This window comes from Mesoplodon mirus (genome assembly GCF_964341445.2).
Source record: "Mesoplodon mirus genome assembly, chromosome: 7".
Classification (NCBI taxonomy): Eukaryota; Metazoa; Chordata; class Mammalia; order Artiodactyla; family Ziphiidae; genus Mesoplodon; species Mesoplodon mirus.
The window spans coordinates 61463145-61479534 of NC_138983.1; the positions used below are offsets into that span (position 1 = coordinate 61463145).

The 16390-nt window shown below is 51.3% G+C and overlaps 1 protein-coding gene across 3 annotated transcripts in view; it reads right to left on the minus strand.

Annotated features, from left to right (window-relative positions):
- Positions 1–4740: 4740 nt before the first annotated feature.
- Positions 4741–16390, minus strand: part of DENND2B (DENN domain containing 2B) — a 154204-nt gene continuing 142554 nt past the window's right edge. For 2 of the 3 annotated variants that reach the window (XM_082629244.1, XM_082629246.1), the window contains 7 exons: positions 13517–13665; positions 9491–9668; positions 9144–9185; positions 8049–8160; positions 7041–7280; positions 6059–6145; positions 4741–5520 (listed from right to left, as the gene is read on the minus strand). In XM_082629244.1, the coding sequence (XP_082485370.1) occupies positions 5486–5520; positions 6059–6145; positions 7041–7280; positions 8049–8160; positions 9144–9185; positions 9491–9668; positions 13517–13665 (843 nt within the window). In that variant the 3' untranslated portion in view covers positions 4741–5485. Of the gene's footprint in view, positions 5521–6058; positions 6146–7040; positions 7281–7372; positions 7709–8048; positions 8161–9143; positions 9186–9490; positions 9669–13516; positions 13666–16390 lie in introns of those variants that run through there. The other variant, XM_082629245.1, reaches the window with a different exon arrangement.

Below are 16390 nucleotides of genomic sequence, written 5' to 3' on the forward strand. Positions count from 1 at the left end.
TGAATAGGGAGGATGCCTCAAATACCATCTCCAAGCCTGGAGAGTATAGCTACTGATCTGTGTGAGCTGCCACGTTCTGGCTTGCTCACTCACCATTATCTACAGGTAATAACTGGGCAGGTGATCTGATTACTCCTAGGTAATACTGTTGCCAAAGTAAGCTGGGTTACTGGTGAAAAGCCAAACATGTTCCAAGATGATGGAGGACACGGACCTAGAGCAAGCGCTTATCTTTCACAGGACCAAAAGCAAACCTTAGCTTTGATTTTATATCTGAGAGTGAAACGTGCCAATGCTGAGATACAAAACATAGCCGATGCATAGGAAAAGTTCATGCATTAGACTGTCGAGCTTTGATTAGCCTGTCCGGTAGGCACAGAGACCCATGCTGCCACTGCCTCTTTAGTGGCCGATAAGTGTGCGGTGTTGATGAGATTCTCCCATGTAGGGGGAGCAGGTGCCCCCTAACTAAGGTTAACAGCTAAATTTTCTATAAGCTTGAATTGCTAAGGATATTTCTAGCCTAATAATGTAGCCTAATAATTAACGTATGTGCTTTAAATACATTGTTATTGAAACCTCGGAGCTGCCACTGTGACTTCCATTAATGGGAAATGTCCGCCACATAATTTGCAAAAGCCCTCATTGTCAAAACCAGCTAAATAGGATTTTAACTTTTCAATTCAAATAAACATTACTATTCGATGGCTAACTAGCCCAGTAGCAGCCAGCCCGGGATGAAAAGAAGCCAAAGGCGTGCACCACCGGCGGGAGGCAGGCAACGCTCGCCTACCTGCGCTGCGGGGCGGGAGGTTACCGGGATGCCGGCGGCTGGAGCCCTGCGGAGGCTGGCGCCCTAGCAGCCGCTCTCGTTGGTCCCTACCGTCCTTGGCGCCCTCAAGCCGCTCTCCTCTCCCGCCCCTGAGTCACTTCCCGAGGGTGTGAGGTTCTGGTTCCGGCGTCACTTTGATCTCTGTCCCACCCCAGGGCCGGAAGCATGATAGGCGCCCGTATGCCATTTCCGGCAGGGGGCGGGGCTGGCCCGTGGCGCGCGGACGAGGCGGGAGGTTTAACCCGGCTAGTGTCCAAGTGCGGCGTGGTGGGTGCAAAGCCTAGGTCGCCAGCCTCAGCCGCACTCAATTTCCGCTTTGGCCGCGCAGAAGAAAAGCTGTGGCCTTTCGATGCACTTTCAAGATGGGAATTTCCATATCTCTCAGTTTATGTTGCTGTTAAAAGATAACGAGTGTTCAAGGTACTTTGGGATTGAAAAAAAAAATTTGTACGTGCATGGGAAGGTTCTGGAAGAGCAACGCAGAAGGGATTTTTTCCTCATGAGTTTTGGGAGGTGAGGAAGATGATGTATGCTTTGATACAGTTTGTTTCTTCCTTAACCAAATGCATATTACTTTCACGTTAAAAAGCAATATAAATAGACAACTTTAACAGTTATGGTAGCTTGTCAGTGCTGAAAAGTAATATTTTCTCTTATTCTAGAACTTCATGAGCTTTTAAATTACACCCACCCCCACAGCCCATGGGCAAGTAAATTCAAGATGTTTTGGAATGCCACAGTGTGGCTCTAGAAACTAATTTTGTGTGTCGCCCCTAGGAAGAATATAGGTTAAGTGTATGTTTCATTTCTGACTCTGTTTTGCAGCCCAGTTTTTGTTTTACTTTCATTTCCACTTAAGGTTGGTTTATAAAAAAAAACCTATTTATGTATCCTTATAAATCAGTCCTTTGGGGTACAAGGTGAGTTATAAGTCTTATTTGCAAAACGAAGGGTATTATTTTTAACAAAATTTAAAATGATCTGTGATAATAATTAGAATAATTTTCATGGGGTCCTAATTCCACATACCATCCAATGTGAACCACAGTTGCTTTCCAAGAGCATTCCAAAATATTGCCTTTAAAAAGCCCATACTTATCATTTCAACATTGTGTTTACCAGAGCATGGTAATTTACTGAAAAGAGCATTTAGAAAGATGTAATGGCGCAACCTGCCCTGCTCTAAAAGTTACCAGACTAATAACTGGAGAAAACCCCAGGGCCTTTCTTAACTCCAGAATGGAGGAGGGCCGACAGTTCATAGGCACTGAGACTTCTGGTAGAGGAGACAGCATTGTGCTGCCCCTGAGCAATTTCCCAGAAAGGCACTGTCTAAGCACCGTTATTTTCAGTAGTGGCGACACCATCCTCGGGGGTGGGGGGCAGTGGGGCGCATTTTGTAAAGGTACGGGAGCATTTTTGGTCACAATTATGGAAGGGAAGCAACCAGAGATGCTTGATGTCCTGCAATGTATGGGTTGATTCTAAACCAGAGGTCCGCGGTCTGTTAGGAACTGGGCCGCACAGCAGGAGGGGAGCAGTGGGCAAGAGAGCGAAGCTGCCTCTGCTGCTCCCCATCGCTCACGTTACTGCCCGAGCCACCCCCTCAGCCCCACCCCTTGCCTGGAAGAACTGTCTTCTGTGATACCAGTCCCTGGTGCCAAAAAGGCTGGGGACCGCTGCTCTAAACAGCGAAGGAGAACCTAGCTTAGAACCTATCTTCGTTTTACACACAGTCAGAATCAAAAAGATGTGTTATTGGTGTTTTGTTTGTTTTGTTTTTGTTTTTTTGCAGGTTTCATATACTTTTCAGGTTTCCAGGATTCCAACTATTGTTTAGATCAGGGGAAGTTCAAAATGTGTTTTGTTTAGAATATTGCCAAAAATTGTTCATTTCAGAAAACTCTTACCAAGTTGTTAACACGCACTTAGTAGAATCTGAGTTGCTAATTCAACACACTTTTTCTGCATGTGTAGCTGTTGCATTCACAGTAATTCTGTGTACGGGTGTAAGCATCTGACTTAATTATATCTTCTAATACAGTTGTGCCCAAGCATTCACATACTTAAGTACATGTTATTTTATGACAAAATACTTTTCCTTTTATTTCTCCCCTTTTATATTATGGTTAAGATCGTATTACAGTTAAGTTGTGTTTAGGGGGCTTCCCTGGTGGCGCAGTGGTTGAGAGTCCGCCTGCCGATGCAGGGGACACGGGTTCGTGCCCCGGTCCGGGAGGATCCCGCATGCCACGGAGCGGCTGGGCCCGCGAGCCATGGCTGCTGAGCCTGCACGTCTGGAGCCTGTGCTCCCCACACACACACGATGTGTTTAGGTAGGTTACATTATGAATTTCATTTCAGGATGGTAAAAGGGAGAGTTAACAGTATTTGCTATAGAGAAAGAGTGTTGCATCTGCTAGGATTGAGAACCATCAGTTTAGGTGTCCAGAGATCATGTGAAAGCAGAACTTGGAAAGAAGCCCTAAATACTTTTTGTCAACCCCAAACCAGGCCCCCTGGACACACCTACCTCTACCTTCCAGATGAGACTTCTGTGCCTTGCTCATAGCAGTCACTGTATGGGCCCTTGCAGCCCATTCCAGGCCGCTGTGTGCCAGTATCAGTTTTCTAGATTGGGATGAGAGCTGTGGCCATGGGAGGAGGCGGGAACCCCTAGGGTTAAAATGCACTGTATTTTAAAGCTACATAAAAGTTACAGATTTTTAAAAATAATAATTTACACCTATGTACCTTGTGATCTGATCACATGTCTGAGGATTCTGTGGAGCCACATTAAGAAAGAGAGGGAGAGGAAAGGAGAAAGAAATAGCACCTTTTGTAAACTATTTTATTAAGGAATCCACTTCTATGACTCACGAAGTCCAGGCTGAGGTAACAGTGACAGGTTCTGGAGGTAACAACACCCTACTCTGGCCTTTCCAGTTATAACCACTGTCTTCTCTCTCTACCTCAGCTGAAAACCCAGACTCATGAGGCCTCAATCCCTGCCCTCCTATTCCTGGAAGATGCCAAAGCCAACTATGTAAGAGGCTTTCTCAGAGGAGAAGAAGAATTTGTCTTCCCAGAAGACAAACCCTCTACTTTGCTTTATGAGGCAGACAGCAACCCCAAACCACGGACAGGTTGGGACCTGTGCAGGGCTCAGTGGAGATGGGGAAAAGAAGGAAAGGGGATTCAGGAAGGGATCATCTCCTGTTTAACAAGCAGGCTAGGGTGGAAGGACAGGAAAACTTCACTCTATGATTCAAATCCACCAGACTAAAAGCCAATACCAATGAAGAGACTTCCAGCTTAATGCCTCATCCTGGGAATTTTCAAGGTCTCAGCTCTGTGAAGGCCTTGGGTGAGTGGACAGCCTAAGCCAGCCATATTCCCCACCTTGCTTCTCTCCTTGCTTTTCCAAGGAATATAGCAGAATTTTCTATATGCACACCTAGACTTCCAATGGAAAAAAAACTTCACAGAGTGACATGGAAGAGCCGTAGACAATGGGCCAGGGCTATAAGCAAGCCCTGGATTGGCTTTAGCTGGGCTTGGCTCCACCAATGTTAAGATACCCAATGATGTCTTGAGGGCTTCATACTGAAGAGGAAAATGTCAAGATTCACCTAATAGCAGAGCCAAGGGGCAATGAACATTCTTTCCATCACTGGCAACACATAGAATCTGAGCTAGAGCAATGATTAGGTATCTTCTAAGAGCAGTCATACAGCTCGGGCCAGAGAACTCAATTTCAGGGGAGGTCAGTGACCCACACTAAAGCTAAACTCTTAAATCAAGTACTCAGTTCCCTGCAGGAAGGTGTTTCATCCCTGATGGGCCTGCCTCAGCCCATCCCCCTGGAGAGAGAACTCTAGATAATAAAGCCAAGAAACACATGGGGCTCTGGGCCCAAACAACTATACACTGTTTATTGAGAACACCCGTAGATGATGGGAAGGAGGGATGCCCTGTACCGCATCATGGCCACCACTGAGTGGGAGCCGGGCCCAGAGAACACTAGCAGAGCTGGGGGTGGGCTTCCCATGACTCACTGACCATCACAAAGGTGGGAGGAATAGGAGAAGGCCAGGCCCAAGAGCCTGGCACCATGCTGCAAATGGGGGTTGATTGGTCTTTGCCTTTCAAAAACAGGATTAGGGGAGGGGGACTACTAGAAAAAAATAGAAACTCTAAGATTAAAAAAAAATAGTCCTGTACATAACAAGACAGCATCTGCTCTCCAGGGCCCGAGACTGGCAGCAGGGGCCTTAGGCAGGCAGGCCAGGAGCCTCCAGGGGAAGATCAGTGGTTCCGGCTGAGACAGTCAGCTGCACATAATTGGCCAGTCACCAGCACCCAGCAAAACTTCATCCATGCTCGGGCAGGGCAGGAAAGCACCCGGCCTCTTGGGAATATACAAATATTTACCGGATTCTCTTTGCTTGTTACAAAAACAGATAAGAAAGCTTACAGCAGATTATTTACAAACAGTATCCTGGGATATTGTGAAGGCAGAGGTGGGCTGGCTTGGAGGGTGGGGTCTGTGGGGGCAGAGCAGCCATAGCAGCCCAGAGGGTCCAAGGCTGGGCCCCCTCCCCAGGCTCCAGGCTCTGCAAGGCACTGGACTCTGTTACTGGGAAAGGGGGCTTAATTCTTCTTGTGGAGGAACTTCATTTTGTTGCCTGTGGGCCAGAGGAGGGCAAAAGTGAGAATGTTTCAGTATCATCTCTTCCAACAGCCCTAACCCTCTCAGTGGGAGAGAAGGATTAGAAAGACTGGATTACAGCTAGATGTGATCCAGGATGGTGAAAACACTCTAGAGCTCTAATTAGAGGACTGATATTAATCATGTAGGGCTTTGGGCAAGCCATTTAACTTCTTCGGTCTCAATTTTCCTTTTAAAGTGAGACATGCTATGATGCTGTGACTTAGTGGGCTCAGCTCTTTGAAGGGCACTCTGGTGCTGCCACTTTTGTAGTGAGACCCCCTACAGCCTCGAGGAAAGCTCACTGGTCCTAATGGCCCTTGTGCTCACTCAGGAAGGAGTGCACCCAGGAAGACCTGACCTAGGTCCTATGATCTCTATGAGATCTCTTCCTGTTCTGTCTACAGCCCCGATATAAATACCCACTGGCATTGGTTTAGAGTAGTTTGGGGTACAGATTCCCCCAGTCCCTCCCTTCTTGCTGAATATGTCTCATTAGTGACAAAGCTACTTACCCAAACCGCGGAGAAACTTGTTCATTCCACTCTGCTCAGTGTCTGGCAGTTCCTCTAAATACTGCTCCACTCGCTGCTCAAAGAGGCCTGGGGAAGAGGAGAAACAGGAACAGGGAAGAGAACAGTCATTGGAGGAAGGGAAGGGGAGGCCTCCTGGAGCGGGACCAAAGGGCACAGATCCCAAAAAGGGGGAAAACAAAGATCTGCAATTATAACTTATAAGAGCATCCTACCAGAATTCAGACTGGCTCATCAATTCAGACTGGGCTCATCAGACTGGCCCATGTTCCCTGCTGATGGCAAGAGCCCCTTGCTTCCCAGTGCACGTTCCTGAGCTGCATTAGGGCGAGGATGCCACTCCTCGTATCAGAGCTGCCCCCGAGTGGACACCTACTCCAACTCCTTTTAGACCACTCTACCATGTTGTTTCAAAAGGTTTGTTACACTAAATGCACAGTATTAGTGGGCAGAAGAAATAATAACCCTGAGGTTAGAAAGGTCTTGATGAGATGAAAAAGCCCTAGAGTGAGCAGAGCTGATGAAATAACAGAGATAAGATAACCTTTGTGCTCTGAGGGCAGACTGTCACCAACCTAAGACAGAGAGCTACTCAGTTCTCTTCAAGGGCTTTCTCAACCCTGGATTCTCAGCACTCCCTACCCTGCACAGTCTGGTCTTTTTCTCTGAGTAAGGAAGGACCCGTGAATGTGGGGATAGGTGGAGATAAGCCCCACTCTTGCCACGTGGCTCCAGCCTGTGCCCAGCCTTGTGAATGCACGTACTGGGGCAGGAGGAGAAGGTGCCCTTGGCAGTCCCTCTCAGAAGAAAAGGGATGTTAGGAGGCCTGCCCTGGCTAAAAACTCAAGAGCTTCCTCATGGAAGCTCACCAGTGCCTGGCTACTCAGCCCTGCGGGTAGCAGAAAAGTTGGAGGACGCCTGACATCCCCCCAGAACCCCCCACCTCAGGCTCTTCTGGCCTTACCCTTGGCCCGACACTTTCTTAGCTCCCTGTCTTGGATGAAGCCAGCAAACATCTGAGACTCCATAAAAACTTCAAGAAAACGGCGGATGCTTTTGGAGGCCACAGACTTGCGGAAGGCCTCTCGCTGAAAGGCCCTCTCCCCCTTCTCACTCTGGGTCAGGAAGAGGGAGTAGTGCCCAATGGTCTCCACAAAGAACCGGATAAACACCTCTGACACCAGCCCATTGAGGGTATTACATTCTGGAAGAGAAGAGAAAATCTTTGAGGTTCAGGTCAAGAGCCTGCATCCCCAGCCTCCAGCTGGTGGTGTCTCTCCCTCTCCTTGCCAGAACTCCAGCCAGAACTACTTCTCTGTTCTTGAAACCTTAGCTCTTGTGCTCCCAGGCTTGTAACTCGTTCCTGAGCCAGGAGGTCAGAAACTGTGCTCTGAACACGGAAGCTGGGGAACACTTGCTGGATGAATGAGGATGGAGATTAGGGACCAGAGCGCCACTCCCCACACACCCTCACCCTCGGTGGTTTCCCTGGCTTCACAGGAAGAGGAAGCTCCCTCCATCTCCTGCAGTGGCTTGAGGCAGGGCCTGAGAGGGAGGAATAACTAGTGTCCGGTCAGCGAGAAGAGTCTCTGCGGTTGCCAACTGTCTTCAGGGTTTTTCTCCCCAGACTTCCTGAGGTAGAGAATTAGAGGCAAGAGGTAGCTCTGTAGCCTGGGCCACCCTAGACGCAGCCCCGATGTTGTTTAAGTTTCTGAACTCCCTCTGATAAAATACCACACTACTTCTCTCCCCTCAGACCCAGTCAAGCCACAACTCCTAGAGCCACACTAGTGGGGCTAGGGAATTCTAGGCTAAAGTGAGACCAAGGTCCTATACCTGAGCTTCACTAGCCAGAAGAGTCTGGTGCATAGAATCAGGGTCCAAGCCCCATGAGGCCCAGGCCCAGGCCCAGGCCCAGAGCAGAGGGAGTCTGGGACCAGAACTGATTCTGCCTGGGGCAAGCCTCACTCACCATCATCGGAGTCGCTGTCAGAGTCCTGGGAGATCAGTTCATTCTTCCTCTCTAGAGCCTGCTCCAGAGCCGCCTGTAACTTCCTAGGTAACAACGTGTCCTCGTCATCCATCTGCAGGAGAAGGAAACCGCACAGTGACACTGACTGAGCACTTAACTTTGTGCCAGCCCTGTTTGAAGAGCCTGAATATATAATCTCATTTCATTCTCCCAAGAACCCTGATACTATTATCAACCTCATTTTAAGATGAGAAGCTGAGGCTCAGAGAGAGGTTCAGAAACTTGTCCAGGGTCACAAAGATAAAAAGTGGTGGAGCAGGTGGCATTCACTGCCCAGGACCAACAGGGGTTCCTACCCCAGCACCATGATGAAGTCTCCCCAGTTCCTCCATCTTCGGCTCCAGGGGGGAAGCACGGTTGGCTGGGGGAGGGGAGATTGTGGCCCAGCCTGTGTCTCAGGCGTGAGGCGAGGCTGTTGTGCCTGTCTCTGTATTCTGGTTCAGTGTCTGCATCGTGACGCTTCGTACCCAGGAGTCATAGCTCTGTCAGTGGTGTGTAACAGACTACATTCCCAAAGGCTACGGCATTGGGTTGTGTTCCTTTATAGAGAGCCAGGAGGATTTCCACCACTAACAGAGGCTTTTTGAAGTTGACAATGATTGCAAACCTTTACATTCCGCTGCATTCTGTGTGTCATGTATAATCCTCCAGCAACATTTCAAGGCAGGTGTTATCACCATGCGTGTTTTAGAGATGAGAATTCTGGTTCAGAGAAGTTCGGAGGCCTGTTCAAGATCATGTGTCTCAAAGGGGGCAGAGGGCAGAGGTCAAGCCTTTGGATCCAGGCCATGTTCTTCACACACTCACACTGCCTTCCAGAAGCTGATGATGCCGACCAGAACAGTAGGTCCTGCTGAGGTCAAGACTTCTCAGACCAGCTTCTTTCTACCCTTGTCTGTTCTGTGAATGTGGAACCCAGAGGGCTCAACAATCGGGCTGTGAAGGTGGAGTCGTGTGTGTGACAGTGTTGGGTGCTCTGCATCAAACAAGCACCCACCCCGGGTCAAGCCATGCTCTGCAGCGCCCCACTCTTACCTGTCGGATGAATCGGTCAGACCCCAGATTCACCATCAGTGCCTGAGAAAGAGTCACGAGGGACAGTGATTCAGGATATGAATCCCTGTAGTGCCCTTCCCAGGCCTCCAGCCCTCCTGGATTCCCAGGGTCAGATAACAGGAATAACTCCAGTCAGGGAAAGACCTCCCAAGGAGAAAGGATAAGAGCTGGGTACACAAAGGAGAAGATCCCAGCAGCCTCCGCCTCCCCCCACCCCATCCCTCCTGGGGGTTTCTGTTCCTCCTGTCCCTTCCTTCCTCCACACCAACCCCCCACCCCACCCCCACCCCACCCCGTGCCCACCGCTGGCTCCTCAGGTGGCCCACCTCCTCCACAGGCAGCTCCTTCAGTTTGGGGAGGGAGCTGGAGAGCAGGCCAACCAGGAAGGGGGTGGGACAGCAGACGATGTCAATCATGGAGGCCGGGAGGACAGGAATGAAGGTGTGCTGCCAGGAGAAGGGGTAGAGCAAGGCCACCACCGCATGGGAGCAGCTGGATAGGGTACTGGCAGACAGACAGACAGACAAAGCACTGAGCCCAGGCCCGCACCTTCGGGGAAGGGGCGGTACAGCCTGCTGGGCCAGGCTCAGGACATACTTTCATGTTAAATCTCCCAGTGCCACAAAAATGCTAAGGAGCCTTGGGCCTGGGTCTGACCTTGCAGACTGGTAAAGCTTCCACACTGCCACTGCTCGGGACCTCAGGGACAATGGTGCTACCCTCTTTGGTCGCTCTACCTAGGAACAGTCATAAAGGTACATAGCAACACTTGAACACACATACACACCCCCAAGAGACACCCAAATGCACAGGTGGGCCTGACCTAGTGTGGGAGTATCAGCTCAGGCCAGGGAGTACAAAGGTAACCTGAGCAAGGGTTGACCACAAATTCATAGTAAGAGCTGGAAGGTCCTACAGCTGGAAGGTCATCTTATCAGGTCCACATTTTACAGCTGGGGCCATTGATACCCAGGGTCAGTCTGCTCATAAGTGGCACACCTGGGACACAACCAGATTTCCTGTCTCCCAGCCCAGTGTTACTTCTACCATTCTTCCTCTCTATCCATTCCTCCCTCTCCTAATTGGAAAAAGTGGTCTGACTGAGGACCACTGACTGAGGTGAGGCTGGCACCATTCTTAACCACTCCCATCTGTCCTCTCGTGCTCCAAAAAATAGCCAGAGGTCTCAGTGGGGTCATCCTTCTCTTGGCCTAGAGGGGGGCTCCAGGCCTCCAGCACCACGGGGCTGGGTGGCCAAGCAGAATGACCAATGGGAGACTGGAAGGAGAATCTCCCCGATGCTAACTAGAAGGCACAGAAGTGAGTGCTGAGGGATAGTATGGGTCACCAGTCAACACAGGATACACACCTGGCTTTAACCATCCACCCATCAGGAGAGGAGTCGAAAGCACTCCCCTAAGGGCCATATTACATATGAGGAGACAGAGGCCCAGAGTCAAGTTCACTCTCAAGCCTGCCTTTCCCACCCTGTCTCTCCACATCTATTGGCCCCACCTATTAGCAATGAAAGCCCTGGGCTCCACTTGATCAGCTCCAACAGGGATTCTCACCCTTTCATGACTAATGCCCACCAGTCAGAGAACATGGTTCCAATCCATGACAGAAACAACCCCTCTTTTCCAGAAGGACCTCGGGGGACGTTCACAAGCGTTTTGGCAGCCAGTGCCTTGCTTGGCTGTCCTACCACCCCATGGACGACTAAAATACTGCTGGGCCTTGAGGCAGAGACACAGGTATCCTGGCCCTGAGAGCCCTTCCCCTAGGGACAGCAGCTCCCCACATCCCAAGGAGAGCCATCTGAAAAAGATCTGGAAAGGGGCTGTCCAGGGTCAAAGAAAACACAGCTCCACAATGCCTTCCAGTGGGCCTGGGACTTGGGAGGCAGAAGGCTTGTACAACCCTTAGGGCTGATCACTGCAGAGCCTGTGTATGTGTGTGTGGACGCGCACGCACCTACACCCACACCCACACACACACACACACACACACCTCCCACTTACACAGACATCAGAACTAGGCCAGAGGGACCAAGGACTTGTGGAAAACCTAAAATGTGAGCAACGGAACAAGAGCTGGCTGGACTTACTGAGGCTTGACCCCAGTCCAGGCCTGTGTGCCCTCACTGGGCTGCCTATTCTGCCCCTCTTCAGTCACAGGCAGACCCCAAGCAGGGAAGACATCTTTTCTAAGACCCAAGATTGGCAGGACTTGAATGCTGAGCTGGGCCAGATCAGGGCCCTGGGGGTTTTCCTCCCCAAATGGTCCAGGAGTGTGTTCAGAGGCAGCTGAAGTCACAGGAAACAATCACTGTATTCACAGCCCCGTTGGAGCCAGGCTGGGGGCCACGGGGGTGGCCAAGAGGAGGCTCTGTCCTGGGTAAGGGAGCGGAACCTTCAAGAAAAGAAACCTCGGGGTCTAGGCACTGCTAGGGGCATCAAGGTCTGACCAGACCAGAGCCTCACAGCTGGGTAGCAGGGGCTTTGCTGGCAGACAGTGAACACGGATGGCAGAAAGGCACAGACGGGGCCCCAGGGAGCTGCCATACCTGGCTAGTTCCGGTTGCTGGCTTGGTCCCTTCACAAGGCCTGACGGGCCCATGACACACACACAACTGTGGTGTACAGAAACACTGAGGCTGTGACGGGAAGTGGGGGACAATCTTCTTTTCTAAATCTGGCTCTCTCTGGAAAAGCCAGAAGCTCTGGGTTTTCCTCCTCTTTACTTCTCCTGGGCTGAGGGTGGCCCTGAGTTCCTGCGCCAATGCCCTGTGAGGGCATTTGGGAGTCCATTTCCTCATGACCCTCCCATGCACACAAAAGAAAGACCCCAGGGATCCTGGGCTTATTGGGGGACAAACCAGGAAGAGGATTCTTCTTTTCTGCCTCTCATATCAGCGCCTAGCGTATGTTATTGCACATAGCTTAATAAACGTCTAAATGACTAAATTCCACCACTCTAAAGAAACTATTGCCCCCCCGTGATGGGTTCTTTGATGAAAAATTATACAATGTGTTGCCGAGATCTCATCCTCTCCCTGCCTGTCCCGTCCCCTACATATACCCTTTGCTATGGTCTGAATGTTTGTGTCCCCTCAAATTCTTTGTTGAAATCCTAACCCCCAAATATGATGATATTAGGACACAGGGCCTTTGGGAGGCGCTTAGGTCATGAGAGTGGAGACCTCATGAATGGGATCAGTGTTCTTATAAAAAAAGAACCCCCCTTCCAGCATGTGAGGACACAGAGAGACGCCGACAGCTATGAACTAGGAAGAGGGCCCTGACCAGAACGTGACCAGGCTGGCACCCTGATCTTGGACTTCCAGCCTCCAGAACTGTGAGAAATATATTTCTGTTGTTTATAAGCTACCCAGTCTGTGGTATTTTGTTATAGCAGCCTGAATGGACTAAGACGCTCTTTTAAAGAGGAAAAAAAACCTTGGCTGCCTAGAAGAGCTCGGCCTCTTCCAGAACACCTCATGTCCAGTGACATGTCTGCCGCCCCCTCCCATGGCCACAACCATCTGGACTTCCTCTGCCTCTAAAATCATAAATGCCAACATTTCAGACTAAGACTTGTGATCTGTTCAGCTCTTTTCTTATTCTTCTTAATCCAGCTCCCCTGCCTCAATGACATCTCCAGTCCCTGGGCTTCTTTCTCCCTTTCCTAGTTTGACCAACCTTCCTACAACCACTCTCCCCACCCCCAGCACTCTCAAGACCCTCACCTGGTCCTTCTCTGCAAATCCCCACATACCTGGCCCTGGGTCACTCCATTCAGTTGCCTTCTTCAGGTGACACCCTCACTGGCCCCCTCACTGGATGGCTCAGCACTCCTCATACTGTCCCTAGTCAGTACCCTTGCCCCTTCCTCACTGTGGCTCTTCCTAAAGTTCATCGCTCTCTTAAAATTCAGCATCCCACAGAAGTGGCCTTGCCTCCCCCTCCAGAGGAAATGTGGCCATCAGCTAGAACTCTTACTTTCTCACCTTCCTCCATATAAGTAGATTTGTACCTCTACAATCTTGGCCGTTGCAAAAGCAGCAGCGTCTGTCTTTTTCCCTCCAGCCAAGTCCTCCATTGGGTTCTCAACCCTGCCATCTTCTGTGCTCACAAGCCCTGCTCCCTCAGTCATCCTCTCTGCCCGGGTTTGCTAACCTTTCCTCTCCATTTGATCTTTCTCTCACCACACACAGACGCACACATACGCATACACACACACTCCATGCACAAATACGACAGTGGCTGGCATATACTAGGGCTCGTAAATCACATTGGATCAATTAGTGGATGTGCCTTCCCCCCTTCTTCACCTCACCTGCCGGGCCCTACCTGAGCTTATCTGCTACAAAAATGACGCGGCGCTCCAGCAGCAGTGAGGCGAAGATTCGGATAAGCTGGCGCACGCTGAGGCAGGTAAAAAGGCACTCGAAGTCCACATGCTCCAGCCGGGAATCCATGGGCCGCCGCAGCTCTAACACCTGCAGGAGAACAGTGGGGCAAGTAGGGCACGGCAGATCAGGTGGGTGCCACTCCTGGGTCCTACACAAAGCGACCGGAAGCTGGCTCCCCTTCCCAAGGCCTCTAACCCACCCCACTGTGCAGTAAGACCCAGTCTCCTCCTCCATTCAGACCACAGCTCTGCCCCCACAGTACTCAGATGCCCAGCCTGTGGGCAACAGGGCTAACTGAACATGGGGGAGGCTCCGGAAGGAAGGAGCTGGGGAGCCATGTGCCAGGCTCTCAGGAAAGGGGGGGAGGAGAGCTGGCTGCTCTTACAGATGAGGGAGGGAGGGAGCCACACAGCTTCATCTGCACTGCCCTCCCTGCCCTCCTGCCTGTCTCCCCAAGGAAAGGCCTTGGCTCCGCACTGCCCAGCCCCACAGCTGATCGCTGCCCCTCCGCGCGGCTCTGCTCACCCATCTCTGGACAGACAGTGCTAGTGTCCTTGTTGCCATGCCCCCTCCCTTTCCTGCTAGGAAGAGTTTCCTTCCAGAGGCTCTGTCCTGGCCTCTATCTCTATTGGCTTGTCTAATCCCTGTGCCAGAGACAAGGGGAACACGGGGAAATGGCTGGCTATTCCACAACCTTGCCAGGAAGCAGGCCTCTCTTTATCAGGGCCAGACCTAGCAATCTTCCCTCCGGAGAGGTTGCAAGGCCACTCCTAAGGTCGGTGCTGTGGCACAGGGACCACTTCCCTGGGGGCAGTCATGAGGGTGGAGGGTGGCAACTGACCCTAGCAATGAGAGCAGGAGGAACTGCTGACGCTCAGCCCAGGCCAAAGCAGCTCTCACCCGGGCCTGCCTAGTCTTCCCCTTGCTTCCTCAGCGTATGTGGGCAGCACAGATGTGTAGGTCTCCTGAGAACCAGGAGGGAAAACGCACCCCTCTTTTAGCCCTATGGTATCAGAGCCCTCCTCAAGGGGCTTTATCCTGCCTTATCTCATTTGTTCCTCAGAGTCTAAACAAGTGAAGTTCTAACTCCTAGCTCAGTAGTCATCCCTCTGGGCCCAAGGGAAGCAGCAACATGGGCACAAGTTGCCCTAAGGATGTGTCTCTTTTATAGGGTTCTGTTTACACTCTGTCTCTCCCACCAGATGGTGAAGCCCCAGAAGGCCCAGTGATTAGCAGGAATGTGGGGTACACCCAAAGTGCTCAGTGAATGTGCACTGAAGGGATCCCTTACCACAATCATGCCAGAGGCCTCTGTACCCCTCCTGCCCTTGCCCCACCCGGAAGAAGTCACAGTAAAGCTCCCCCAAGCCTCCCTCCTGAGAGCCTGCGTGCAGTCAGCGCCCCACTCCTACTACCCCAAGGGTCCGGGCTCCTCCAGGGAGTGAGAGTTCACACAGGAAGCTCACAGGACCTGGGCCTCTCTTCATTCACCTGCCCTCAAGGAGATCATAGTCCAGTGAGGCTGAATGAGCCTAAACCATCACAGCCCACCAGCTTGGTGTCAGGACAGGGGCAAGGTGTAATTAACAACTGCACAGGGCGCTGAGCGTGCTGAGAGGTCAGGGCAGCAGCTCAGAGCACAAGATGCTTAACTTGGTTGTCCAAGGAGAGAAGAAGGGAAGTGTCTACTAGGCCAAAGGAAGCAGGGTTCAGGGACAGTAAGCAAGTCAAGTCAGAGCGTTGAGACGAGGCTGGTGAACGGGCTGGGCCCCATCCTGAAGGACTGACTCCCAGGCATGCTACTGGGCTCTCAGGGTAGGGTCGGTGGTCCTGCGCCCAGGTCATGCATGAAGCAGGAAGTCCATCCAAAAGAGCGTGGGAGAAAAGATGCTACAAGAAAGGCCTTAAATGGCATTCGCCACTCCCAGCAAACCCAATGTTTCTTTAGTCAGACCCTCTCCACTCCCTGCAGCAACTAAGTTATTTCTTCTTCCCTCTCCTCAAACCCAACATCCACTTCTCACTCTCAGAGGATGACCTTCTTTTCCATTTTGAGAAAACTGAAGCCATCAGATGAGAATCCAGAATCTACAAGCCATGGCCCTTCCTCGCCGTTACACAAGGAAGTAGCCTTCTCTCCTAAAAAGCCAGTCTCTCCCTGGATCCCACCGCCCTGCCTTCTCACTGACAGTCTGACTGTCCCTTCCCTCTGCTGCTGCTTTAACCTCTTCCTCTGATGGGCCACTCCCACCAGCACCCAGACAACCACCTTCAACAGACTCTCCCCTGGCTCCACGTTACCCTTCAACCACTGCCCCTTCCCCATTTCTCCCCACAGCCAAGCCTCTTAAAAGCTGTCTCTACAGGCTATTCCCCCTTCTCAACCTCATTCACTTCTCAACTCTCGCTACTCAAGCTTCTCGGCCCCCTGACCCCCCACGTTTCTGAAACTCAAGGCTTCCCGCCACACCTCATCCTGACCTCGCCTGATCCCTCCTTCCTTTCTGAGAGGCCCCTTCCTTGGCTTCCTGGGACTCCTCCTGTCTCCGTTTTCAGGGCTGCTGCTCCTCTGCTGCAGGCCCTCTAAATGCTGGAGGCCCTCAGGACTATCTTCTCTTCCCTGTCTACACTGTTTGCTGCTAAACATCTTCTCTGGGGTGTCTTATAGGCATCGTGAATGTAATGTGCATGAAGTCAAACTCTTCCTCCTCACAAGCCTCCTCCTCCCTCAGGTGCTCCATCCGCTGACCTGTTGCTCAAGCCAGAAAACTGGGAATTCGCCTTCAAATCTCCCTAACACTATTCCCTATTT